The sequence below is a fragment of the Diabrotica undecimpunctata genome, chromosome 5 (genome assembly GCF_040954645.1).
Source record: "Diabrotica undecimpunctata isolate CICGRU chromosome 5, icDiaUnde3, whole genome shotgun sequence".
Taxonomy (NCBI): Eukaryota; Metazoa; Arthropoda; class Insecta; order Coleoptera; family Chrysomelidae; genus Diabrotica; species Diabrotica undecimpunctata.
The window spans coordinates 8,071,748-8,099,035 of NC_092807.1; the positions used below are offsets into that span (position 1 = coordinate 8,071,748).

A 27,288-nucleotide genomic window follows, 5' to 3' on the forward strand; every position below is an offset into this window, starting at 1 on the left:
GATAAACGTCGACAGTATTTCCAATGTTGAATAGGCGCTCGATGAGCCCACGGAGTTTATTAAAAGAAATTTCGCAAATAAAACGCAGTTTTTATTTACACAATAATTTGTTATTGAAGACATGAGATATTCAAGTGGCCGGTGACAAAGAAGAGAGAGGATTGGCTATGAAGAAGGAACCAATTTGCTGTTGCAGTGGCGGAGAAGTGGAGTTAAAAAAATTCTGTTAGCTTCTCTTTATTATTTATAATTTACACTTTACTTAAACAAGCTGCATACTTGTGCTAATTAAATAATATGGTCTTTAGGAGAAGTAATGTTACGGTCTCCTTAAAATTGTTATTTTTAAGTGAAAAAAGAAAGTCGATAACTTTAAGTGTATAAGATTTATTTAACTTCTTTGTAAAAGCTTTTTGAATTTACGTTAATTATATCTGTCGTCTTTTGCTCTGCTAACGTTAATTACACCTGTCGTCTTTTGCTTTGCAACTGCTGAACTTTTGCTCCCTATAATCTGAGAGGAGTGAGTAACAAACCGCATTCCAGCGGGCTGGAAAAGGGGTAACATTATAAAGCTTCCAAAAAGGGCAACCTCACACTGTACAAAAATTGGAGAGGAATAACCTGGTTTACCGCAATGAATAAAATCTTCACGGCCATCATACTTAAAGGATTAACAAACAAGATTGAATTTGGAGCTGGTCAAGCAGGCTTTAGACCAGAATCCTCCTGCATAGACCACATTAATACTGGGAGGGTAATAATGTACCTTTGACAGCTTATCTCATACTGCTTTATGGAAAATTTTAGAGCTAAGAAACATCCCGCATAAATTAATTTCCATTATATAAAGTCACTATACACTGACAGTATATATACTGAATGGAGTCAGACAAGGATGCGTGCTTTCTCCGTTTCTTTTTAACATAGCAGTAGACTATGTTCTGTCCAAACTAGACTCCGACACAAGAGGGATACAATGGACGTTAACTACACGCCTAAGCAATCTGGAATAGGTCGACAATATCTGCCTGTTAGGACAAAGGTTCCAAGATGTGGCTGATCAATTGGAAATACTTTCCACTGAAGCCAATAAAGTAGGTTTGAAAATCAATATTAGTAAAACCAAATCCATGAGAGTAAATGCAAGAAACAACACGCTATTTACTATCAACAACATGCAGAATAAAAATGTGGAAAATTTTTCGTATCTTGGAAGTATCATACCAGAAAGCGGAGGTACAAAGGACGATATTCGTATGAGGATACAAAAAGTTCAACAAGCATGCAGCATGCTCAACCCTGTCTGGTGATCTGGCGAGTATACTACAAGGACAAAGATCCACATATTCCAGTATAATATCATGTCTGTTCTACTCAACGGATGTGAAACCTACACCTAACCGAACAAAAAGGGGTAGAACATCAAATAAAAATCCAGAAAGTGAGGGGTTGGATTGGTCACACACTCAGAAAAAATAATTTCAGTATTGCAAAGATTGCCCTAAAGTGGAATCCCCAAGGAAGAAGAATTAGAGGTCGCTCAGTACAAACTTGGGGAAGATCCATCATGGACGAGATAAGAGGTCAAGGAAAGTCTTGGAGTGAGGTGAAGGCCTTAGCGCAAAATAGAACCCGATGGCGTGTTTTCACTGAAGCTCCATGCTTCACTTAAGAGTTAAAGACCTATACGACAGGTATATATATATATATATGTATATATATATATATATATATATATATATATATATATATATATATATATATATATATCATATATGGGTCGTCAAAGACCCATATCCCTGTTTTTCAGGTGGTCAGCTTCAGAATCTTTTTTGGCGGCAAAGAATTTTTAATGCAATTAATTAACAATGGAAAATAATGTCACTGCAATCTAATCTCCAAAAGCAACAAAATGGCTCACAAACATATTTCTCAGCAATATCATAAGTTCAGTTTCCACAATCATTTACAGCTTTATTAATGCTAAAAATATGTGTTAAATTTTTCATGATATTCTTTTTGTAGGTCCATTCTACAACAGCATATGCAGATCCACACCGGAAAACTATGTAAATGTCCTCATCCAGGTTGTATCTTCACAGCTAGGAAAATGAGTGAAATCAACGTACACTTTAAAATACACTCGAACGAGAAGAATTTTGTCTGTGAGCTGTGCGAGTACAAAGGAAAAACAAAGGCTCAATTACTCAAGTAAGTATTTGTATTTTTATGTGTATAGTTATATGATTTCAGATATAATTAGTCTCACGAAACTACTTCTCCAGACAATTATTAATAGAATTGAAGAGAAATGTCAAGAAACAATAATAAACAAACAATTATGTTACAGACTTGTTGTGAAAGGGAAAAGCTTTGTTCTCAATGTTAGAATTACTAAAAAGACCATTACAACAACATTACAGTAACCAAGTTAGTTAGTGAAAAGCGTTTGTTAATGTGCAATATAATAGGCTATTTATAAAGGAAAAGTTCCCAGTGCTTGGCTGTATATCATATACTTATATTAGGAACAAAAGCCTTCTATTCTGGTAGACGACAACGAGACTGACAAAAGTGCCAATCAAAGAAAAACCATAATTCTGTTATCTTATTGTGGCTTATTCGCGAACTAAAATTGCTTACTTGGGCCTCAAGTCTCCACTCTGAGCTAGGCTCAGTTCGGCGACTTGGTGCTCGAGGGGTTGGGCCCTGCGTGCCCGGATTTTTGGGGTTTTTTGTTAGTTTTTTTTTGTTGGCTTGCGCCGGTTTTTGTTAGTATTTTTTAATCGTTTTTTGTGAGTTTTGAAACTGAAACAAAAGTCATAATTAGTACAATATCTATATTATAACATTGAAAATATATACAAATATGTGACAATATAACAATATAGAGTTTGTTCTCTTAAGGCAACTGGGCCCACGTTGTATTTATCGATTGTCCACGAGTGTTATGAGCTACGAACTATCTTCATTGTGCGTTGTTGTTGTTTTCTGAAATGTTTTCTCTTTGGTGTTTTGTTTTCTCTCTGGTATGATTGTTGATTTTTCTCTCTAGTATTTTGATTTTATTCTACTATTTGTTGTTTGGGTCGTTTGTGCTTCCATCTGTGGAAAGCGTCGTACCTCATGATCTCTCGCAATATGTGACTGGGATGATTCTCTATCTCCGCGAACTTTGTCCATGCTTTTTCCTTCATTATTTTAGTCACTCTGATTTGTTGTAGTTATCTAAAGAGGAATCTTTCTTCAACGTATCTCGGTACGTTGACTGCTTCTCTTAGGCTGTTGTTGTGTGCAGCTTGTATTTTTTTTATGTATTACATATGTGTCCCCATGCGAGAGATGCATATGTTAGTATAGGAAGAATTATACTATTTATTAATCTTATTTTTATTTTTATTTTAAGTTTGCGTTTTCTTGCTGCTAGGCCTCTTATTGATGCTCTTGCCATGTTTGCTTTTTGGTTTGCTTTTTGTACTGTAGCGTTTACATGTTTACTAAACGTTAAGCCTTTGTCCATGATTACTCCGAGGTATTTTGCTTCGCTTTATCACTCGATGGGATTGTCTTGCACAGTCACCTGTTCTGGTTGTTGGTATCTTTTCTTTTTAAGTATAGCCTGTGTCTTTTCGGAGTTTATAGCAAGTTGTAAGTTGTTTACCGCTATGTCTACATTTCTGTGTTAGGCCGCTATCGCTGTGTCGTCGATATTTGCCAGTATTTTGTAAGCAAAAATTTTTATCTGCACTATCTTGACCTCACTTCCAAACATGACGTTGACATAACCCCTTTGTTACACAATTGCCAACCTGCACTAACTACCAACCTATATTTAACATATTCTTCAAGATTTCCTCTATCTTCATTATTGTGGAAATTATTGAAAATACTGACCTGATCAACGAGAATGATGTATTAACACTATGCAGTAGCACACTGTTTACGTGATATTTTGAACCAGGATTTTTTTGAATACCGAATTAGTAGTAGAGAATTCATTAAATAATCCCAAGATCTTTAGATTTAGCACCATTGGGAATTTTCTTATGTGATCATAAAAAAGTATTCACAATATTCGGGAAAATGTAGTAAAAATCTGAATATTATAAGCAAGTAAATGAGTTGTAATTTGAATATTTAATTCGATCAAATTTGTGTTGATAATTATGTTTTATTTTGATCACAGACACTTCCAACAAAGTTTTTTCATCAATTTTAGCTTGGATTAAAAAAATTCAACAAATTTGTAAAATGAATGAAAATATATTTAAACCGATGTTATACTTGTTCCATCTTCCATTTAAGATTCTTAAAGGGGTTACTACCGTATCAAATACTTTGAAAAAACCTTTTTCGCGATTATGCCTCAGGTGTGTTTGAAACCTATTCAATTGCAAACGCAAAAGCGCCAATTGAAACCTAACCAAATTGCAAACGCAAAAGCGCCAATTGAAACCTAAATAAAGTTTAGGGGGTGGTATATGGAGAAGGTGATGATAAATTAGAGAAGAACTAGCAAAGAAGTTATAATAAAAAAGAATGGCTTAGCTCAAAAGAACACAGAGACACAAAACCTCAAGCACGAATTCGGGCTAGCCTCACTACACTAGAATTTGGCTTTGAGATAAGGGGAAAAGAGATCTTTTTATCCAAAAGAATACAATATAATAATGCACCGGAAAATCTGGAACTATAAAAGGGGTAAGATAAGAGAATATACGGAGATGCCTAGGAAAATACTAAAATGGGCGCCAGCTAATTTCTGAAGGAAATTAACAAAAAAATAAATGAAGTTATGAACAACAAGGAATAAAGTACTATTGATTTAATACCCTGTAATAATGTTTAAAAACCGAAAAGACACTATTGACCTTGTTCTGCTATATTATAACTGTAAGCAGGAACTGAAATAAAAGCAAAACTACTTGTAACAAATATATTTATAATATTAACAACTAACAAAACTCACCTATATATATATATATATATATATATATATATATATATATATATATATATATATATATATATATATAGAAAATATAATTACAGTAGTGGGGCTACGGTATGCGAGGACCAAAAAGCCACGACAAAATTAAATATCCCCACTACTGGGCCAAACGAAAAAGTGTATTAGTAAATCTATAATCTAAGTCCATGGGAGAAGCGAAATCTTAACACTAAGGTTAGTTACGAAAGTTAAATCCTAGATAGGTAAGGTGGTAATATAAATACTAAAAAAAAAACCGTGACGGTTATACAAAAGAAACTACCTTACCTAACAAATATACGACTAATATGTGTCGAAGCAGCTAAACACCAGATCTATGTGTAAGTGTTATGCTTACACATAGATGCTGGGAGATATCTAAAGTGATCAAGTGTGATGAGTATGGCCAACAGACTCGGAAAGATATATATATAATTTTTAAAAAACCTGATACATAAATTTCTTCCCTTCCCTTTTAAAAACCGCTATACAAAAATCATAAACCCCTTCCCTAACAATGAATCTAATTTAATTAATTAATAACTATTTACCTAACTTTTATAGATGTTACAAAAAACTGTAATAAGTACTAACCTTGGTATATGCATATACAAAGTTGTAAATTACAAGAAAAAACCTTAACCCTGAGAAACTAGTTGTTAATGTCTGTCACAACACTACAGCTGTCCTGGATAAGTCCCCTTAAGACTCGGACGATCCTTGAGGCTCCGAAAAAAACGAATGAAGAAGAACGCTGTGGTTCTGGAGACAATCGGTTCCTGGTTACCAATGGGTTGAAGTAGGTGTTTGGTTAAACTAATTCTAATATTAAACGTTATCCTAATCGGGTGAAATCTACAAAAAATAACATTTGGAGAAACATCAAGGCACCCAAAGATGACTGTCAACACATACTCTTACATCGAATTACCACAATAAACAAACATTTTATTTCATCAGCTGACTGTCATCCTGTCTATTTATTGCGTCTGCGCATTTAAAGAATATCTAGTAAATTAGGCATGAAAGTTTTTATACCGAGTAGGTATACAAAAAAAACAGAACAAACTAATTAGGTGTCCGATAAATTAACGATCTAGGCTCAAGGCCACATGATACATATGAGAAAACTCTGATTTTACAGTTTTAATATTTCAAAAGACAATGAAAATATCAATAAAATGATAGGCCTATAAAACTAACTGATTTAATTGCTCACCTGGGTTTTAAATAATTATTTCGGTAGATTTGGAAGCCAGGTCTTAAATATTCATTTCTACAGATTTGGAAGTCGGTTTTTCAATCAAGATTCTTTATCATTTGTTCCAATTTCTCCCTTGATGTTCGGGGAAAATATTAAATCCAATCCCAGATTTTCTACCCGATTTTAAGACGAAAAGTGCCGGTAAAGGCTTGGAGAAATAAACCTCTAAGTGTGAGTTGTTGGCCAAAACTGACCTTAGCTGAGCGCCTCTTGACCTGTAGTTGTTACACTTGCGCATCGTTCTCGTCTATTGCCCATAAACGTTTCATAAACGGGATTCTGAGGGGTTTTAGGATTTTAATAATAAATTATATTAATTAATTATATGTTAGCAGTTGTGACTGCTACATGTTATTGATAAAATTATAAAAGAAACTCAGTTGTACAAATACCACAATGAAGTTGCTTGTTAATATGTTGTTTCTAAAATACCATTTTTATCCTATTTTAGACACATGTCAATTCATAAGGATGTCAAGAAGTATCAATGCAAAGAATGTTCTTTTTCTACAAGAAACTCACAACATCTTCGAAGACATGTTAGAGTACACACAGGTGCTAAGCCGTATAGTTGTCCACACTGTGATTATAAATGTAGCAATTTGGTAAGTAGATGAGTGATAAATGATTGATGATACTAATCTAGGACTGCATTGTTTCATTCAAATATATTAATCTGATAGTACACACTCTAATACACACTAATTTAACTTTTAGGAAAACTTGAGGAAGCACGTTCTTTTGACGAACAAGCACGCTGGGAAATTCATCTACGAATGTCGATTCTGCACAGAAGTTTCATCCAAACCCTTTCAAAGTAACTTTGCCAAAGAGTTTAGAGTTCATTTGATAACGAAACATCAAGAAATGTTCAGTAATAATACGGAAGTCACATCGTACATTGCAGGCATCTACGACGTACAAGACGATAATATTCAATGTTTTCTGGAAATCACTGGTCAAAGGTATGTATAGCGTATCCTAAAATTTAGGACAACATATGAAAATAATCTTTAATCTTTAGTCAGTATTTCATTCTTCCATTGGTTTTGGCTCATTCATTGTCATATTGGCTAACACTAGTAGTAGAGGTATTATGTCAAAGTGTAATCAGTTAGAAACAAACATTAAATGATTTAATATATTCTATTGATTCTGAGGTCGCAAACAAGAAATCTTTGAGGCTACTACTATAGATATGTGGGAAACTCTTCAATAATGTCGTCGATGATTTGGTTTTTCCCACAGTTACATTGAGAAGATTTTATCTTTTCCCATTTATGTAACATATGCACATCTTCCATATCTCGTTTGGATCCTTTTTAGGGTGGACCATGTTTTCTGTGAAATATCAAACACTGGTGACTTATGGGTAATGCAGGGCATTTTGGTAATTTGCTAAGGAATCCATTCTTGAGACGATGCGTTGGTTGTATTGAGGTCTGGTAAATCGTTATTGCCGTTTTAATTGGTGGCTTTCTATAACTGAGTCGGGTATTTCTGACATCCTCATTATATTGGTGGATCGGCAGATTTCTAGTATTTATGATGTTTTTATATTTACTTGCAAGTGCGTTAAGTCGTCGTAGCTATGGAAGCAAAATGTGAGCCACTGGGAGCCATTGAGTGGGAGTAGATATTCAGCAGTCGAGAAAATAAGGGTCAGGGCAGCAGAGAGGAGAGTGAAAGCCGATAGTCCCCAGGTGATACCGCAGAACTTTTCTATAATGTTGTTTCTTGTACTCAATTTTTGGATTCTGTTAACTACTCTTTAAAAGATAATATACTGTCTAATGTTACGCTCAGATACAAAAGTGTTTTGTTGTGGGTAAGAGTGGTATTTTTGAACCATATTTTGAGTTCCTTTCGGATAAGTTTATTGTTCAGGTGGAAGCAACTGACTGTTGTTTTAGAAGCACTTGGTTGTGAACACACTCACATAATTTTATTTATTTATTTTTAGTGTGATTGAACAACCGCACTCTGCCGAAGATATGAAAGAAGAACTGTCGAAGCTGAATACAGACGACGATCCCGTGGTCTGCCAATCAGACGCTCCGTCGACATCAAGCAAAGACCAGACCATAGAAAGACTGATCATTCCAAAGTACGACTCTTTCGCTGTGGAAAACCTTCCGGATTCATGGAGTTTGGTTGGAAGATATGGAGTTGAGGAGACTTCAGGGACCTTGATACCTTTCGAGAGTGATAGCGAGAGTTTGTTTCAAGAACATTTTTAATAAACGTTTAAAATGTTTTAAGTTGTTTATTTTATATTTTATTTTATATACATAAATTAATGTAAGAAATAATAGTAGGTATAATATTGCTAGGGTTGTTTATTTTTGAATGTAAGTAACTTTTTCGTTTTCTTATACACTCAAGAGTGGGATCTTCATCTTGGACCAATCTACTGTCTGATACTAAAAAGATAAAAATTAAAGTGGAAAAGAGACAAAAATATGATACCAAAAGATAATTGTAGATGGAAAACTATATACGTGAAATACTGATAAAAATATATTGGAAGAAACTAAATCAACAAGTCTAAAAAACTCAATACAAATCACACAACATAAATAAATCAAAAATGAAGGTGATAATATAGTTTGCTATGCACTGAATCTGAAAGATTGGTTAAGGCTACAATGCGTAAAGTTGTTTGCAAAGTCCAAATACAGGGCTAACAATCACAGGCATTTGAAACGCATGTTGAGCTGCGACAGGGAGATGCGCTGGCTTGTCTCCTTTTCAACATAGCTTTGGAAAAGGCGGTCAGGGATGCCCAAATAGACAGCAGAGGAAACATTTTTAATAAATCATCCCAAATTTTGGCATATGCAGATTATGTTGATCTAGTTGCCCGCACAACACGCAAGCTAGAAGAAATGTACACCACATTGTCACACGCCTCAAAAAATATGGGCCTGCAAGTAAATGAAAATAAAACTAAGATAATGTCATCAACACCCAACAATAGAGCCAGAAACATCGGCCACCAATTCACGGTTGATAATTCTACCTTTAAAGTGGTGGACAAATTCACATACTTAGGCTCCCTGATCACCAAGGAGAACGTCATGATGGAAGAAATCAAGCGAAGAATAATCCTAGCAAACAAATGCTATTTTGGACTGAGTAGACATATGAGAAGCAGAAACTTAAGCCAAAAAACAAAAATAACCATATACAAAACCCTTATACAACCAGTGTTGACATATGGGTCGGAGGCATGGACCATTTCCAAGGCAGATGAAAATCTCCTGCTTATATTTGAACGAAGGATCCTGAGAAGAATATTTGGTGGCATCTGTGAAAATGGTGTTTGGAGAAGGAGGTACAACTACGAGATATATCACAGATATAAACATATATTTGGTGGTAAAGACGTAGTATCCTTTATAAAAATAGGAAGACTAAGATGGGCAGGACATCTGGCAAGATCACAGCAGAACAACCCTCCTAGAAGAATCCTTATGTCACAACCTGTGGGAAGTAGAAAAAGGGGTAGACCAAAACTCAGATGGAGGGATGGTGTAGATGAGGATGGTAGACAAATAGGCGCAGCAAATTGGCAACAGTTGGCAATGGATAGAACTGACTAAGACGTAATAGACTTGAGAAGGTCGAGGCTCTTTAATAGGGCTGTAGCACCAATGATGATGATGATGCACTGAATCCAAAAACCAACTCTGTTTTACTCTAACATGTCACATTTTATTTAAGTACAAATTTATTGTATGTGATCCCAATGGTATTACTCTAAAAAGTGCATATGCAAAAATGTGAAGTCATATTTACTTATTTAAAGACTTATTTTTGAATTTAACTAAGCTTGTGAATTCATCTAAACCAGTTTCTTTACTGTGAGACTCCTCTTCGTACTGCTTCGCTTATAGATACTATCTGAAATGTCCCTTTGAAGCATCCAGCATTAGTGTTATCATTGTTGTTTTTCATCTCCATTGACATCTTTTTCCATCTCCTTGATGTCTTGATGGAAATTTTCTTTTTGTTATTCACTCGCAGTCTCCAAATTATCAGGAAAATAGTCCAGCTGGGAGTGGAGAAAATCAAGTTGGACAACTCAAGTCTTTAAACAACTTTAGCATTCTTTTGACTAGATATCTAAAATCTTATTATCCAAATTATATCAAAAATATTTTTCCACAATATCTTACACTCCACAATACGAGCCATCCTTCACTCTGGAGATCTGACCTGGTATTGGTCCTCTTGATCCACTAGAGTCTTCTGATATCTGGCCCAACAAAATTTCGCCTCCAAGTGACCTATAAACTATTTAACCAACTATTTGAAATATTCTCTGTCTTTTGGGAGAATTTGACAAACTGTTTCTTAGGCTTTCTTTATATGAAAGATATTTTTGTCTGGTTGTGCCAAGTTTTCTTGTTGAATATTTTTTTAATCAATTGAAAGCATCCTTTGCTTCTAACTCTCCACTTGGGTATGAACTGGAAAGGTTTGATTTGAAGCTGAATCCTTTTAAACCACAGGAGTAGAAATAGCAGTCGTCACTATTGTGTTTTTTTTGCTTTCTTCATGCCATAGGTTCCTCAAAGCGTAAACATCTCTTTTCACGCTTACACTGGTTTCGAAGGTTTTACACACATCTTTTGTAAACTTTATGAGAAGCCCAAACTTTGTCTTGATCACCAAGCTTTATTCCAAACTATGCAAAATATACAAATTCTGTTATATTGAGATTAGAAAACTGACTGTAATGAAGTATCAAAAATGTAGACGCTAATTTCTAAGAAATGATAACTGAGTTTTAACGACAACACTGTTGTCAGATTGTGTCAGATTAATTAATTATTATTACTGAAATTATCACACAACTTTTTCTGCAAAAATCATAATGCTTACATGCAAAATGAAAGAGTCTAATGGCACAGCCCACAATAACAAAATAGTTCCCAATAACAAAGAATGGCCATTAGCAGCATGGAATGTCAGAGGTTTTAACGGCAAAGAAGTTGAACTTGCTGAAGAATTTGTGAAAAATCAAATAGACGTACTAGGTATAACAGACACCAAAAAGAAGGGAAAATGTACCCAGTTTTTAGAGAATAGGCACTTCCTCATCACCAATGGAGTGTCACAAAGCGAAAGGGCAAAAGAAGGTGTAGGCTGCCTAATAAACAGTAACCTAATTAAAAATATTAAAGATTGGGATTGCACTTACGGAAGGATTCTAAAGATAAGACTGGTAACTATTGAACATAAATTAGTTAATATTATCATTATGTATGGAATAAATGTTGACGAAAAAGCAGCTAGAAAGACTTATTCTGAGATATGGTCTCAGAGATATACAGTATTAGGGAATCTAAATGGTCGAGTGGGTGTAAGAGATAAATATACCCCAGATGTATTAGGACCATATAGAGAAGAAAAAAAAACGACTATGGAGAATGTATTATTGATCTATGTAGAGAAAATAATTTAATAATAATAAATACATTTTTCCAACACAAAGATGCATAGAAATATACAAGAAACGTTAGAAGCAGAAGAGAAAAATCCATCATAGACTATGTGTTATATATATGTATATATATATATATATATATATATATATATATATATATATATATATATATATATATATTATAGCTTGGAATAATTATCTAAGAAGCGAAACCACAGACAACTATCCACAGAAAAGTTGGAAATAATTTGGAAACAAGATGGAAGAAGACTAACACACTAACCAAAAGTTATTCTTCAAAACCCTGAAGAATCTAAGAACCGAAAAGTCTCTACAAAAGCCAAAACAGATAAGAGACAACGAAATACACCTACTGCATGACAATGATCACATCTTACACAGATGCAAGTAATATTTCTAGGATCTACTGAACACCCAAAATGATGTAGACAGCAACCAAGAAGAACCAGAAGAGGTAAAGTAAGAAGACATAAATTCAGGCGAAATAACTATAGCAGAAATAAAAGAAATTATACTAAATTTTGCGGAATTTGATAAAATCACAGCGAAAATGCTACAAAACATGGGCGATAAGGGTATTGAATTACTAACAAAAGTTTGCCAATAAGACATGGAGTGATAACAATATACCAAAACATTAGGAAGTGGGGGTTATTCTACCCATCTTCAAAAAGGGAGATAGTAGTAATGTAGTAAGTACAGAGATATAACACTACTAAGCATCCCTTCCAAAGTGTACGAGACAATATTAGAGAAACATCTTTTACAAGAAGTTGATTCTAAAATAGAACAATCACAGAGTGAATTTAGAAAAGGCAGGCAGAAGCATCGAAGACTACATTTTTACTATCAAGAAATTAATACCTACATAACGCACGGAACTCAAGCACTAAGTGATATTTATTGACTTACTCCAAGAAAGGTGATAGACATATGCTTAAAAAAGAAAGGTGTAATTACCAAATTCAGGGAAGCCATTATGAATGAGTATATACAGACATACAAGGAACAGGGTCAGAACTGATAATATAGAATCCGAAGAGTTTTAAGTAAATGAGGATATACGTCAATGGGCCCCATACTATTTAACTGTCATATCAGTAGGTTATGATTACGGTCACGGGGCTCTAGGCACAATGTATGGAGACTCTTTGTCAGTTGTCACTACTTGTCAAGATCATTGTTAGAACATGGGTTTTGGGACATTGTTGATTCTTGGAGACTTTGTTAAAAAAGTATGTTTAAATAAATGTATTAAACCCAATGAAATATTATTACTTGGCGCAGTCTAGTGGAAATTAAATAAAAATCATGGAAGCAAGGTTACCAAATCCATTATCATTTGAAGGCAATGTGGCCGAAAATTTTAAACGATTTAAGCAAAGTTTTGAAATATATCTGATGGCATCAGGAAAAAGTGGTAAAAGTGATGAAGTTAAGGTAGCAATTTTACTCAATTTAATTGGAGAAGAAGGCATTGAGATTTATAACAGTTTGGAATTAACAGAGGTCCAACAAGGAAAGCTAGCAGATGTATTGGAAGCATTTGAGTCTTATGTTACCCCTAGAAAAAACGTGGTTTATGAAAGATATTTGTTTTATAAGCGCATTCAAGAAGAAGGAGAGCCTTTTGACCACTTTTTAACAGATTTAAAAAATAAAGTAAGAAATTGTGAGTTTGGTGTTGAAGCATTTTCAATGGTCAGAGATAGAATAGTATTAGGCACCAATAGTAAGGATGCACAACAAAGCATGTTAAAAACAATTAATTTAGATCTGACTAAAGCTATTGAAATATGTAAAATGCATGAAGTATCCCAAGCTCAAATAAAAGAAGTTCAGAACAGCTTAGAGAAGGTGAAAATTGAATCAATTGGAAGTAAAGTCAAGCAGGGGCATAATTCAGTCCAAACAGTCAGGGGTGCAAGATCTTCTAGAGGTGAATTTAACTGCAGAAACTGTGGGAGTGTCCATGGACCAAGGAGGTGTCCAGCATATGGAAAAAAGTGTAGAAAGTGTGGTAAATATGGGCATTTTGATAAAGTGTGTTATCATGGTAGGTTAGTAAGAGAGGTACAAGTGGAAGAAAGTGAAAATAATGAAGTAGATGATTTCATGATTTCATCAATCACTGTTAATGAAATTAAGAATAAAAATAATAAAGACTGGATGGAAAATTTAAAAATTAATAACATTGATATACCCTTTAAAATAGATACAGGGGCACAGGTTAACATTTTACCCAAGGTTTTTGTTGAAAAAGTTTGCAAAATTAATGAATTAAAAGAAACTAAGGTCATACTTGAGACATATGGTGGTTTTAAGATCATTCCTTTGGGTATAATAAAACTTGTCTGTAAATATAAAAATATTGATCATTTATTAGATTTTGTTGTTGTAAAGGAAAGATCAACACCTATCTTGGGTTTATGTTCTACCATAGAGCTTGATTTAATTAATAAAATTGATAACATAACACTGCATTCTAAAGAAAAATTTGTAGAAATGAATAAGGATGTTTTTTCAGGTTTAGGTAAATTTCAGAAAAAATGTAGTTTAAAGCTTAAAGAAAATGCAGTGCCAGTGGCTAGGCCACCTCGTAGAGTCCCACTTACAATCAAGCCTAAACTTAATAATCAACTAATTGATCTTGAAAAGCGAGGAATCATAGCAAAGGTTGATGGTCCTACGCAGTGGCTTAGTAACCTGGTAATTGTTGAGAAAACTGATAAATCATTACGTATCTGCCTAGATCCTCGTGACCTGAACAAGGCATTGGAACGGGAATTTTGTATAATACCTACTGTTGATGAGATTCGTTCAATGTTACAGGGTAAGTCATTTTTTACAGTTCTAGATTTTAAGGAGGGTTTTTACCAAGTAGAACTGGATGAGCAATCCAGTAATTTATGTGCTTTTGGCACTATATTTGGCACATATAAATTTTGCCGCCTGCCATTTGGTCTTAACATAGCACCTGAATACTTCCAGAAATTAAATTCTGAAAATTTTGCAGATATTCCAGGTTGTATAGTCTACTTCGATGATCTATTAATTTGTGGTGAGTCAATAGAAGAGCATAATAATACACTGAATAAGGTGTTAGATAGGGCTAGAGAACTAAATGTGAAATTTAACCCAAACAAAATACAATATTGCGTTGAAAGTGTTAGATACTTGGGTCATATCTTTGATAAAGATGGGATGAGAGCTGACAACAAAAAAGTAGAAGCGATAAGAAGATTGAAGGATCCAGAAAATAAAAAGGAATTACAACAAATTTTGGGAATGGTAAATTATTTAAGGGCATTCATTCCACACTTGTCAGAGATTTCCACGCCCTTAAGAGAACTCTTAAAAAAAAGTAATGCATGGGTATGGACATATAGACATTCTGATGCACTAAATAAAATAAAAGAAGTAATCATGTCAAGTAGTGTGCTTGCCAATTTCAATGAGAAGTTACCAACCGTGATACAGACTGACAGTAGTAGTAATGGCTTGGGGTGCTGTCTCTTACAGAATAACAGACCGGTAGCATTTGCATCTAGGGCGCTAACGAAAGCAGAGTCAAATATGAGTCAAATTGAAAAGGAGTTCTTGGCAATCCTTTATGCATGCAATAAATTTCACAATTTTATCTACGGAAGGAAAGTGCAAATTGATTCTGACCATAAGCCTTTGGAGGCATTAATGCATAAAGGCATTGCGGACATAATGTCGCCGAGATTACAAAGGATTAGGGTAAGATTATCTAAATATGACATAGAGGTAAAATTTAAGCCAGGCAAGTTCATGCATGTGGCAGATTTATTATCGAGGAATTTTATAAAAGATGAAGTGGATGATGATAAATTTATTACAGAAATAGTTCATACTATTGACATGACTGATGAGAAGAGAGAACAATTTAGGACTGAAGTGGATGCTGATGAGGATCTGAAACTAGTAAAGAAATATTGTATACAAGGGTGGCCCAAAACTTTGTCAAGAGTAAGCGATTCAATTAGGTATTATTATTATATAAGAAATGAACTATATTTACTTGACGGACTAATATTTTACAAAGACAGAGTTATAGTCCCAAAAATATTGAGAGAGAGCATGCTAAGATTATTGCATTCAAGTCATTTTGGCATTCAGAAAACCCAACAGAGAGCAAGACAGATATTACATTGGCCACAAATGAACAAAAGTATAGAAGACTGGGTAAGAAATTGTAGCAAGTGTGAGATATTTAAAAGTCACAATGCTAAAGAACCACTATTACTTAGAGAGTTGCCTCAAGCACCTTTTGAAAAGGTAGCAAGTGATATATTAGATTATGGTGGACAGTCATATCTAGTTCTGATCGATTATTTTTCTAAATGGCTCGATATAGTGAAAATTAATTCAAAAACTTCTCAGGTGGTCATCAAGGAGTTAAAGAAAATTTTTTCAACACACGGAATACCCTATGAAGTCATATCAGATAACATGCCTTATAATTCGTGGCATTGTCAGCAATTTGCTAAAGACTGGGATTTTCGGTTTGTAACGTCCAGTCCCCGCTATCCACGGTCTAATGGGCAGGCAGAACGAGCCGTTCAAATTGCAAAAAACATGCTTAGAAAGTGTGACGACTTAGATATGGCGCTCCTGGAGTATCGAAATACTCCAATAAATGGAACAGATAAAACACCGGCCTAATTAGTGACTAACAGGGTTCTTAGATCGAAGCTACCATCAAATAAAAAGCACAAAGACGTTAATCTAAAGGAAGAGTGGGAGAAACTAGAGGCAAAAAGAAACGAATATAAAAATTATTATGATAGAAACACCAAGGTAAGAAGAGAAATAGTGCCAGGAGAGAATGTAGGTGTCAGAGAGGGTAGAGAATGGAGACCAGGTAAAATTCTGGAAAAAATAGATGAGGCACCCAGATCTTATTTAGTGCAGAAAGAAAATGGGGAAGTGGTCAGGCGAAACAGTTATCACTTGAGGCCTTCCCTAGTTAAAGCGGAAATTAAGAAGAATACTGATTTCGCACATAATGATAGATCATTAAACTCCTCATCTGGGAATCAGAGTTGTGGAGTAGAGGAACCTTCAACCTCCCAGATGAATGCTGAAAATAGAACTAGTGCTAGAATCAAAAGGCCTCCAGTGCGTTTTAAGGACTATCAAATGTAAGGGGAAAGATGTCATATCAGTAGGTTATGATTACGGTCACGGGGCTCTAGGCACAATGTATGGAGACTCTTTGTCAGTTGTCACTACTTGTCAAGATCATTGTTAGAACATGGGTTTTGGGACATTGTTGATTCTTGGAGACTTTGTTAAAAAAGTATGTTTAAATAAATGTATTAAACCCAATGAAATATTATTACTTTAACATCGTCTTGGATGTGAAATTATATGTAGGACATAAAAATTGAGCAGCGGTGTGCGCATATGCAGACTCAGACGATCTTGTGATATTTGGAATAAAGAAAGAAGCAGTTAATAGAAATTTAAAAGTATGGAACGCAACACTAATGAAACGAAATTGAGGAATAATGAAGAGAAAACGAAAGTAGTGGTATTCTTCTTCTTCTTCCTCTTTATAAGCAATTCTGCTTTGGTATCCCGTCTTTAACTGCTGCTTTTATGTTCTTCAGGTTTTCAAGTATTTTCCAAACGTCCTACACATTTATATTAAGTTCCTCATTTGTGGTAATTTCTAGTGTTTCCGGTTCCAGCGTCGTTTGTTCTTCCTCTGCATGTAGCTTTTAGGTAGTTAATCCACGTATCCTTTTTTATGTATTTTGATTCTATTAGTTCTTTTACCTCCGTTCTTTGAGTTCTTATGAAGCGCCCTTTTGCAGACCGTAATCATGTTCCATTTCTTTCAAAAAGCGTTTCCAGTGATAATTTTTAATTTTTCTTACAAGTGCATCTGTTTCGTTTCTAATTATCTTGTAATTATGGTATACCTCTTGTGTTTTGGTTGACATGTGTTTCAGGTAAGCTTTTTCTTTTCTTTACATTTTTCCTTTACTTCTGTACAAAAGCATGAAGTTCTTCGCCTTGGGAACGATTTATTTTTATTTATATTTCTTTCGCCAAGAACTTCCTTGGCCAAGGCTAAGATATTAGAGTTAATTTTTGCCCAGCTTTCTTCGATTCTACCACTTTCTTTGATATATGTATTTCTGCTTGTTTCGGTTATTCTTTTTTGGAATAGGTATCTTGTGGAGTCATCCTGTAAGCTTTCGACTTTTATCTTTGTAGTGTATTCTGGTGGTTTGTTTTTTACAAACACCAGAAAAGAAAGTAATAGTATGTTGAAAAAATAGAAAACAAACGAATATAAAAATTAACGGAAATACACTCGATTAAGTCGAAATCCTTGGGAGTGAAAATAGAAAACAGATGAACTGAAAAAACTGAAATAAGTTCGAGAATAGAAAGTACTGCTCGGATGTACCACGCAATCAAAAGTACGTTTTTATCCAAAAAAGAAGGATCCCAAAAAGCCAATGTAGCCATCTATAAGACGGTGTTTATGCTGATTTTAACGTGAAAGTTGGACTTAAAATTTACTGATAAATTAAGACCGAAAATGCAGAGCATAGAAATGAAGTGTCTTAGAAGAATAATGGACATAAACAGATTGGAGAGGATTAGAAATGAGGCAGTTAGAGAACATCTTAAGGTCCAACCAATTATTAAAAAAATTGAAGAAGCCCAACTAAGATGGTATGGACATATGGTTAGAATGAATCAAGAAAGACCAGTTAAACAAGTATGGGAAGCCAGATGACAAATTAAGAGACCAAGGGGCAGGCCAATGAAGACATGGGACGATAATGTAACTTCAATCCTAGAGACAAGAGGAATAAGCAAAGAACAAGCAAGAATCCAAGCAAAGAATAAGAAGCAATGAAGAAAAATTCAAACTTTCCGTGTATGAATTGGTATCAATAGACTGTTATAACGTTATTTCTGTATGCCCTACGTATTCAGACAGTCAGGTAGATACAAAGTCATACACAGCTAGCGAATTGTCCTGCTATTTCCCACTTCTCGAGTGGTAAGCTCCAAAAGCGCCACCTATTTTGGTAGTCTTAAACAAAACGACTGTCGTTTTCTGTCTTTTTGAGCTGTACAAAATGTGTAAAAGATTTACAAAGTTTTATCCACCCTGTCTGTCTCTACCCTCAAAGACTGTCTGAAGATGTAGGACATACAGAAATAACGTTATAGCAGTCTATTCATACCCATTTATATACTGAAAGTTTGATCAATTGTGCTCCTATCGCCGTTTATTCATATTCATATATTTGGCATTTATTAATTAAGCTTTCCCACAACTTTCTTTGCAAAAAACCGAAAGCCACCTCTCACATCCACCTCAAAACCGATCCGCCCTGGTCTAACATTTAAAGCTTTGTTTTATTATTTCAATTGATTCAGTTTTAACTGCAGGTGAATAATTGTTTACGTTTAACCATGATATGTGCTTGGTTGTATAGTAACTTTCAGCCACTTTCAGTTCAGTCAAGTAAAAATTTGAGCACACAGCACAAAAGTTATTATTAAATTTAATATAGTCCAAGCCACAGTTAGAAGGCAGTGTTGGTCTGACGGCGCGCAGCGATGCGGCATAGTGGTAGGTGTGTGGTAGTTTGACGAAGACTGAGAAATATGGACCGCACGCGCTTGGATATACGCGCATGTATACAAAAAAATGCAAGTAGCATACCCTATACAACACGATAAATATATCTACATAAAATTCACAAGAAAATCATAACTGAAACGTGCTGGCCAAGAAAGTTAATTCGGCCCATACCACAAAACCAGTTTCGCTTCCAGCACGCAGAAGAACCAACCAAGGACCTCTTTGAGTTGGAGCTTTGTAGAGAACCCTTTTATGAAGGCATCTCGTTGATTCTTGATGTTAGTCCAGGACTCATCGGTATAAACAATATTTACAGTATCCTTCTTCGTCAATGTTTTTATTTTTCTGAGGTACTTGTGTCTTTTCTTTCCATTATTATCGAATCTAAACCTCTTTTACCATAGTCAAAACCCATGTCATTTAGTAGCCTACGAAACGTGGTTTTTGAAAAAGCTGGTAGGTCCTCATCATCCTTCACTCTGTTCATTATGCTGTTGACGGTTGGTGGTATGTTTTCAATCATGGACAAGTTTCCTTATTCGAGATTTCACTCCCTCAACGTAAGTGCTCTCACGTGAATTGGACTGGAAACTGTTGTTCTTCATTTTTTGTACCAGTTCCAGTTCGTCTTGCTGGGCCTCTTCGCGGATGTCATAAATTTTGCGAACACTCCCACCGCACATTTTCGAAACTTTTTCCACGGTAATAGTCAAGCTGACGCCATTTTTTAAGTTCAGATGATAGTTCGATACATTTAAGATCACACGTTTTACTTGCACACTAAGAGTCATACCCTGTTTGAAATTCACGACAGAGACTGGCAACGGCTCCATGATGTAGGTACTTTCATCCGCTTGTGAAAATGAAATATAACTGAGCTTTCATAGTTTTTGCCAACCATTATTTGGTCTAATGACAAAGAATGTGTTTACAATGGAAGCTGTTGAAAATTGATAAATATAGACAATGAGTTTTCGATATATTTTACTTTTATTATAGTATTTTTCTTCATGCTATTGTTTAGTTAGACCAGCGGTCGCCAACCTGTCGATCGCGAGCTACCAGTAGCTCGCGGAGGCAATTCTGGTAGCTCTCACAACGATTTTAATTTAAAAAATTCAAACTGCAAAAATTAGAGAAGCTTCCGAAAATTCCACAAAAAAATCTAATTGTCACAATATTAAACATAAACAACGGCAAGGTTGCGGTGAGCGATCTGCTCCTGACGCCGTCAAGCTAGAGTCGGCTATTTATAGAACCGACCAGCCGGACTAGCGCGTTAGTGTTCGAGAACGATCTGGATTGCTTTGAACGAGATAAATACGCACGGTGCGGCGACATTGCGCTTAGTTTAAAACTAAACGCGTAACAAACGTCCAGCGGTTGGGTTAGTAGAGAACAACAAAAATAATATTATGGCAAGCAGTTGTAAGAAGGTAAAGATATACCACTTTCATTCGGAATGGGAAGAACAATACTTTTTTACAGAAGTTAAAGGTAAAAATATGTGTTTGTTATGTAATGCTTCGGTCTCCGTTGCTAAAAAAGGAAATATTGAGAGACATCATAAAACTGTACATTCTAATTTTGAAAAATCATTCCCACTACATTCTGCCGCCAGTTAAAAAAAACAGTTAATTGGACAACAATCAATATTTTTAAGAACAGTCGACAAAAATAAGGCTGCAACTGAAGCATCGTACCGTATGTCCCAGATAATTGCACAAAAAAAGAAACCTTATGAAGACGGAGAAATGATAAAACAGGCGTTTTTAGAAGCTGTTGATTCGTTATTTGCTAACTTTAGAAATAAAGACGAGATAGTTTCAGCTATAAAATCTATGTAACTTTCTGCTAATACAGTGATGAGACGTGTAGAAGTAATGAGCAATGATATTTTTTTACAGTTAAGAACTGACTTAGATAACTGTGTTTATTTTTCACTTCAACTGGATGAATCAACAGATGTCGTTGACACTGCCCTGATGGCCGTGTTCGTCAGGATGGTTTTTAGTGATTTTACTATTAAAGAAGATCTTTTGAAGTTCATTCCACTCAAAGGACACACTACTGGACAGGAGGTGTTTTCTCATTTAAAAAATATTATTTCTTCCCAGAAAATTCCATTATCGAAAATGGTATGCTTGACAACCGATGGCGCTCCAGCTATGGTGGGTTGTGATAAGGGTCTGGTGGCGTTATGTCGTAAAGATGAAACTTTTCCGCAATTTCTCTGTTACCACTGCATTATCCATCAGCAAGCATTATATGGAAATTTGCTGAAACTAAACAACGTTATGAAGCTGGTGGTAAAAATTGTGAACAAGATTAGAGCTCAATCGTTACAAAGAAGATTATTCAGAACCTTCGCCGATGAAGTTGACTGTGAATAAGGGGACCTACTCCTTCACTCTGAAGTCCGATGGTTAAGTAGAGGACGGGTGCTGAAACGTTTTAATGATGTCCTATCTGGCATAGTTCAATTTTTCAAACAACGCGATGAACCGACTCCGGAACTAGAAAATTCAATCTGGCTTAGAGATTTTGGTTTTCTCGTGGACATTACAGAGAAATTAAACGAACTTAATTTGCAGCTTCAGGGGAGAGACAAAGAACTAGCGGAAATGATTTCTGATTTAAAAGCATTTATCAAAAAGCTGGAGTTTTGGGAACAAAACCTAATTAACAGCGATTCCAAGCATTTTCCTATTCTTTCAGAAAAAATATCTCAAAATCCATTAGAACCCTATGACAACAAATATCATGTAGAAATAATTTCTACCCTGAAGAGTAACTTCAAAAATCGTTTTAAGGATTTCAATGAAATTTCTTTAGTAGCGCAGTTTGTTGTTTCACCCTTTTTACTTTTTTGTTGTTATTATTAACTATTTTTAAATCATACGTGACATGCCGTTTTGGCTGGATAAAAGTTTGTGTTCTGAGTAAAAGTCTGAGTGTCAGCCTTCTCATTGAACGTGCTTTTTTATTTTTCAATGTTTATGTTTATGATAGTGCGTTACTTTTTTGTTGTTATTATTAACTATTTTTAAATCATACGTGATATGCCGTTGTGGCTGGATAAAAGTTTGTGTTTATTTTTCAAATGCCTTCCTTTGATAGGTAGGAATGTAGCTATGAACAAGTACGTACTAGTAATATTAGTTATTTTGTTATTAGTTTATTATTAGTACCTATGTATTATGTATTACCAGTTAAACAGTAAAATAAATACATATAATGATAAATTAACTGTGGATTACTTCATTTACGTTGCGTTACGTGGCTTCCGTGTGGGTAGCTCGCTGTTTATTCGAAAATTAACAAAGTAGCTCAACATATTGAAGAGGTTGGCGACCACTGAGTTAGACAATGTAACGCTCTTATTTATACATCGATGATTGAATCATACTTTAGTTGAAACAATAATGATAGTCTTTTATACAACCGTAGGCAATTGTTGTGTGCGCGTATATTCCAGTGCTATGATTCTTAAATCCGGTCCTGATGCGCCGCTCGGGGCAAACCGGCAACGTGGTCGGCCGTTCTCTCGTAAGTAAAACATTGCCTATCTTACCTGCACTGCATTCAAACTGTAGATTCTACAATAGATAGTTGGATCAGCGTTCAGTAAATAGATTAAACAAAAAAAATGTAACTATGTTTTTCCTTTGATTCTGTTGTCAATTTCACTTTGATTCGTACTTTGTAGTTAGATTAGTTAGGTATTTGAAAGAATGAATGTAATTTTTCATTTATAAATAATAAAAAATACCATTAATTTTTTATCAAATTTGAAATGAAGAATGTCGTTGTCGATATTTAACCTTTATTTGAAACAGTTACTTTTCCATTAATCTTAGCTGATTGCGATTTTATCAACATTGCAACTGTTGCGAAAATATACCTACAAATTATTACAAGCATATCAATCTGTTAATTAATATCAAAGACACCGGTCCTGCAGCGTACAATGTCCGAGCCCGCCCCTGCACACACATCTCGCGTCCAATTGATGAATAAAGCCCCAGGGGTCCATGCCGAAGAACTCGCAGGCATAAATAACCAAACCACTCAGCTTGAGGCTGCCTGAGTTATTTTCTCTTATTCGTCGATTGTTATTCATTATTCTGTTGTTCTGTCGATCAAGCTGACAGTTACTTCTCCCGGCCTTCTGCGATATCCACTAATGCGCTTTCTCGGTTATAACAAAATGGCTGAAGCTCAAGTTCCCATTCGTGTGAAAAAGTAAAGGATTGATTAAGGAAGAGACTTTACTTCGTATGAACAAGTAGTTGTTCATTTTAAAGAGCGAAAACTAATGTTTTGACAGTTTCAGCAAATTTATTATTCACCGTTGCTTCTTCGGTGTTGTATATTCATGATTTTTGTTTTCGTATCTTGTATATATTATACTTTTCGATTTCCTTTCTTCTGTCACGTATGTATATAATTATGTCATTGATTGGACCCCAAAAGTATTTCTTACCAGTAGATTGTTTTTATTTCAGACTCCTAACATTTTTTCCATTTCGGTTTATAACATCATGTCCTTATTTTCTTTTACTACATAGGCTTGTTTGGAATAGTTATTTATTTTTTTTTTATTTGAATCTTCTATCATTCATAATATTTATGTTTTATTTTCTTTTATTCTATCTGAAGTAGATTGTAAATCTTCATAAAACTCTAAATTTTTTACCTTCTGTTCCTTCCACTAAGTACTTCATAAATTTGATAAATACCTCGACTTGAAAACTGCGTATAAATATTTGCACGATTTTCAAGTTAATTTTCAAATCAGTAAATGTTCACTTCGAGCATGCTAGACAGGGGAAATCGGTTTTCTGTGGTTTCCCGATCTCATTGAATTTATATACTGTTATGATTGTTTATTTTGAGTTCAAACTTAGTTTATTGAGCCAATAAAAAAGAATTATAACTTATTTGTTATCAAAAGTAAAATAATCCTTATATTACCTGTGTTCGATGGATTCAAAAGATTTTCTAGTTGTCTTTTATCGGGATAGAGAAGAAAAGGATAAGAATACAAATATATTATATTACAAAGATTTACGTTTCTTTATTTTATATGAACGAATAAAACAATTATTAAATTCTGTCGTTATCTTATCAATCAGCATACAAGAAAATAAATCAAATTATTATGATAATAAGATTATAAAGCTACATACATTTATATTACGTGAAAAACCAATTTTACTTAAAATTTTCTTTACTTGAAAAAAAGAAACCACAAAACTTTAAACTTTTGATTAGCCTAACAAAACCTCAGTTCTTAAATTTTAATGCTAATGACCATGATGTCGAAACGATCCTTCACAGATATAAAATTCAATTGTACAAACACTTACAGTTTATTTTCTTCTTGAGTTTTATGTTGGAACATACCCAGAAAAGTCCAGTCTCCTCAAAGATGTGATCTCTCCTCTTTGGCACCTCGGCTCCTTCTTTACGTCTCTGCAAACCTCCTTCAGACTACACAAAAAACACCTGATCCACTTCTACAAACTCCGCTACTTATTTATGACACCAGGACCTCCTTTTGTCAACTTGATGCCGTAAGAATACTTTCACATATACTTTATAAAATGCCCACGGTAGATACAAGGACCTCTTTTAATCTACTTGTGATCTCCTTCTTCAAACTATTCACTTCTTTTCGTTACGCCGGTATCCAAACTCACGAACCACACCCTATCTTGAGAAAAACGACGGTTTCCTTTCGATGACCAAAATATGACTGACTTCTCCTGTCTCATCATCGACTCCCAAATTCCCATTTAAAAACGACCGTCCAATCAAAAAGCTTAAATTGTGTTTACTATGATATTGGAAAAGCCTAATTTCGGTTTCAGAGAAAACTAAATAGCTTACTTTAAAATTGGTTTTTTTCAATACATGATTTATACATATTTCAAAAGATTAGAATATGGTCATTTAATACTCGACTCCACAAACAATGAAAAGATTAACTTACAGGTAAAATGTCTTCTAATTCTAAACAAAGGTTTTTTGATAATTTTGTTTGCAACGGAAACAGGTCGTTTGCCAAACAAATTTCTATTCTTATCTACACTAAATCTTATCTTAAATTAATATATACATTTTTGTTTATAATGATTTCTTAAAATTTTATTCCGATGGATATTTTTATTTATTTTTCTTTGGTTGGGAAAGAAAAAGTATGACAATACATATTAATTAAATTCAGTCAATTTATAACTATATATTTTTCACTAATAAAATTCTGAATAGCTCAACAACCCTTTCGCCTCTGATTACTCAGGATCCTCCTCCGCAGAACACATCCAACGAAGCGAACCACCAGCGAGATCCAAGCAGCGACAAAAGCCAACCCAACAAAAAACAAATCACGTCCCGAAGAGATGCTCAACCTAAACAGGACAATAAATCATAAACAAAGAGAAAAATCCAACCAAAAGTAAAGACCAACGAGACAATGAGTTCAAGTCAGGATCAGTCTACTGACCACGGCCTTACCTAGAGCATCGTTCGCTCTAGGGGGTCTCCAGTCGAGGCTCTGCCCTATTCTACACATTCCTCAGACTCTGTAGGTGGTCTTTGTTCATCAACAATTGTTGTTTTATTCCTACAGTAGTTAGAACATATTTCTCATGTAAGAAATTCGACAAGTCTTTGTCAAGACTTATCCTAATTTGAGATACATCCTAATCTACATTGGATAAGTGCTTAGGAGTACTTTGTACACTATAAATGAAGCCCCCAAGCAGAGCGTACAGAAGGAATGGACAATCTACGAGGTCTACTCGTACTTAAACGACATGGCGCCCGACCGGTTTTCGAACTCACTTTCCGATGAGATGACACACAGAGGCCTGCACTAATGAATCCACGTTGGATTCAAGATGCCAGAGGGGAGAGCCACCGGATGTTAGGACGCTAAACCCTAACATTCCGCCATCGAGGTACTCAGCAACCTGACGCCTTCTGTGTACTAGATGCCTGAGACGAGCCAATCTTCTTCAGAGTTTTGAGGCCCCGGAAGCTAATCGAAAGTCCCCTGGAGTAGCACGCAGTGCTCGCCTGGTAACTGAACGCCAAATAGGGAGCAAGCTACTACTGGCAGGACATAGCCATGGGACAACCGATAGCCGAGAGAAAGATGAACCCGTCGAGGGAGCTGGCACATCGATCGAGGATGGAGCCTGACGAGGACGGAGATGATGTTATCACCACCTTCCCCTGGAGTCGCGGTAAAGTGCAGTGCTTAGTGTGTGAACATTTTATCATATTTTTCCAATTTTATTTCGTCGTATTTTCTTCCTTTTTACTTTTAATTTTATTTTTTATTTTTCAATAAATTTCACCCACCCACATAGTCTCCAAAGAAGTGCCTACCTCGACTTGAAAATTGTGTATAAATATTTGCGCGATTTTTAAGTTAGGACTCCCTAGAGCATCGTACGCTCTAGGGGTCTCCAGTCGGTGTCTGCCCCATTCTATACATTATTCAGACTCTGTAGCTAGTCTTTGCTACACACTATCTGCTGTTTTATTTCTACAGCATCCTGAAAATAAGTCTCATGTAAGAAATTCGACAAGTCTTTGTCAGAACTTGTTGGAATTTGAGATACATCTTAATCAATATTGGATAAGTGCTTAGGGCTACTTCGTACACTATACATGAAGACCCTAAACAGAGCGTACAGAATGAGTGGAAAATTTAAGAGGTCTACTCTTACTGAGATGGCAGAATGAGTATCAATCAGGAATGATAATTTGAGGACACAATCAAAGATTGAACAACTCGAAAGAACGCTGGAAACAATCACCAACCATGACATTCAAACTATCTGTTAAGACTTCACAACTCCACCCGGAACCAAATTGACCACGTAATTGTCGAT

The 27,288-nt window shown here is 35.0% G+C and overlaps 2 protein-coding genes across 2 annotated transcripts in view; both read left to right on the top strand.

The window, feature by feature from the left end:
- The window catches only part of LOC140441022 (uncharacterized), a 205,850-nt gene extending 197,342 nt beyond the window's left edge, over nt 1-8,508 (top strand). Inside the window, exons 8-11 of the mRNA XM_072531413.1 lie at nt 2,029-2,214; nt 6,709-6,862; nt 6,975-7,222; nt 8,221-8,508. Of these exons, the coding sequence (XP_072387514.1) occupies nt 2,029-2,214; nt 6,709-6,862; nt 6,975-7,222; nt 8,221-8,497 (865 nt within the window). The 3' untranslated portion in view covers nt 8,498-8,508. The remainder of the gene's footprint in view (nt 1-2,028; nt 2,215-6,708; nt 6,863-6,974; nt 7,223-8,220) is intronic.
- Nucleotides 8,509-11,154: 2,646 nt separating this feature from the next.
- Nucleotides 11,155-11,730, top strand: LOC140442076 (uncharacterized). The gene has a single exon (XM_072533149.1). It carries the CDS (start codon nt 11,155-11,157, stop codon nt 11,728-11,730), a length of 576 nt encoding a protein of 191 aa, XP_072389250.1.
- The last annotated feature ends 15,558 nt before the right edge of the window (nt 11,731-27,288 follow it).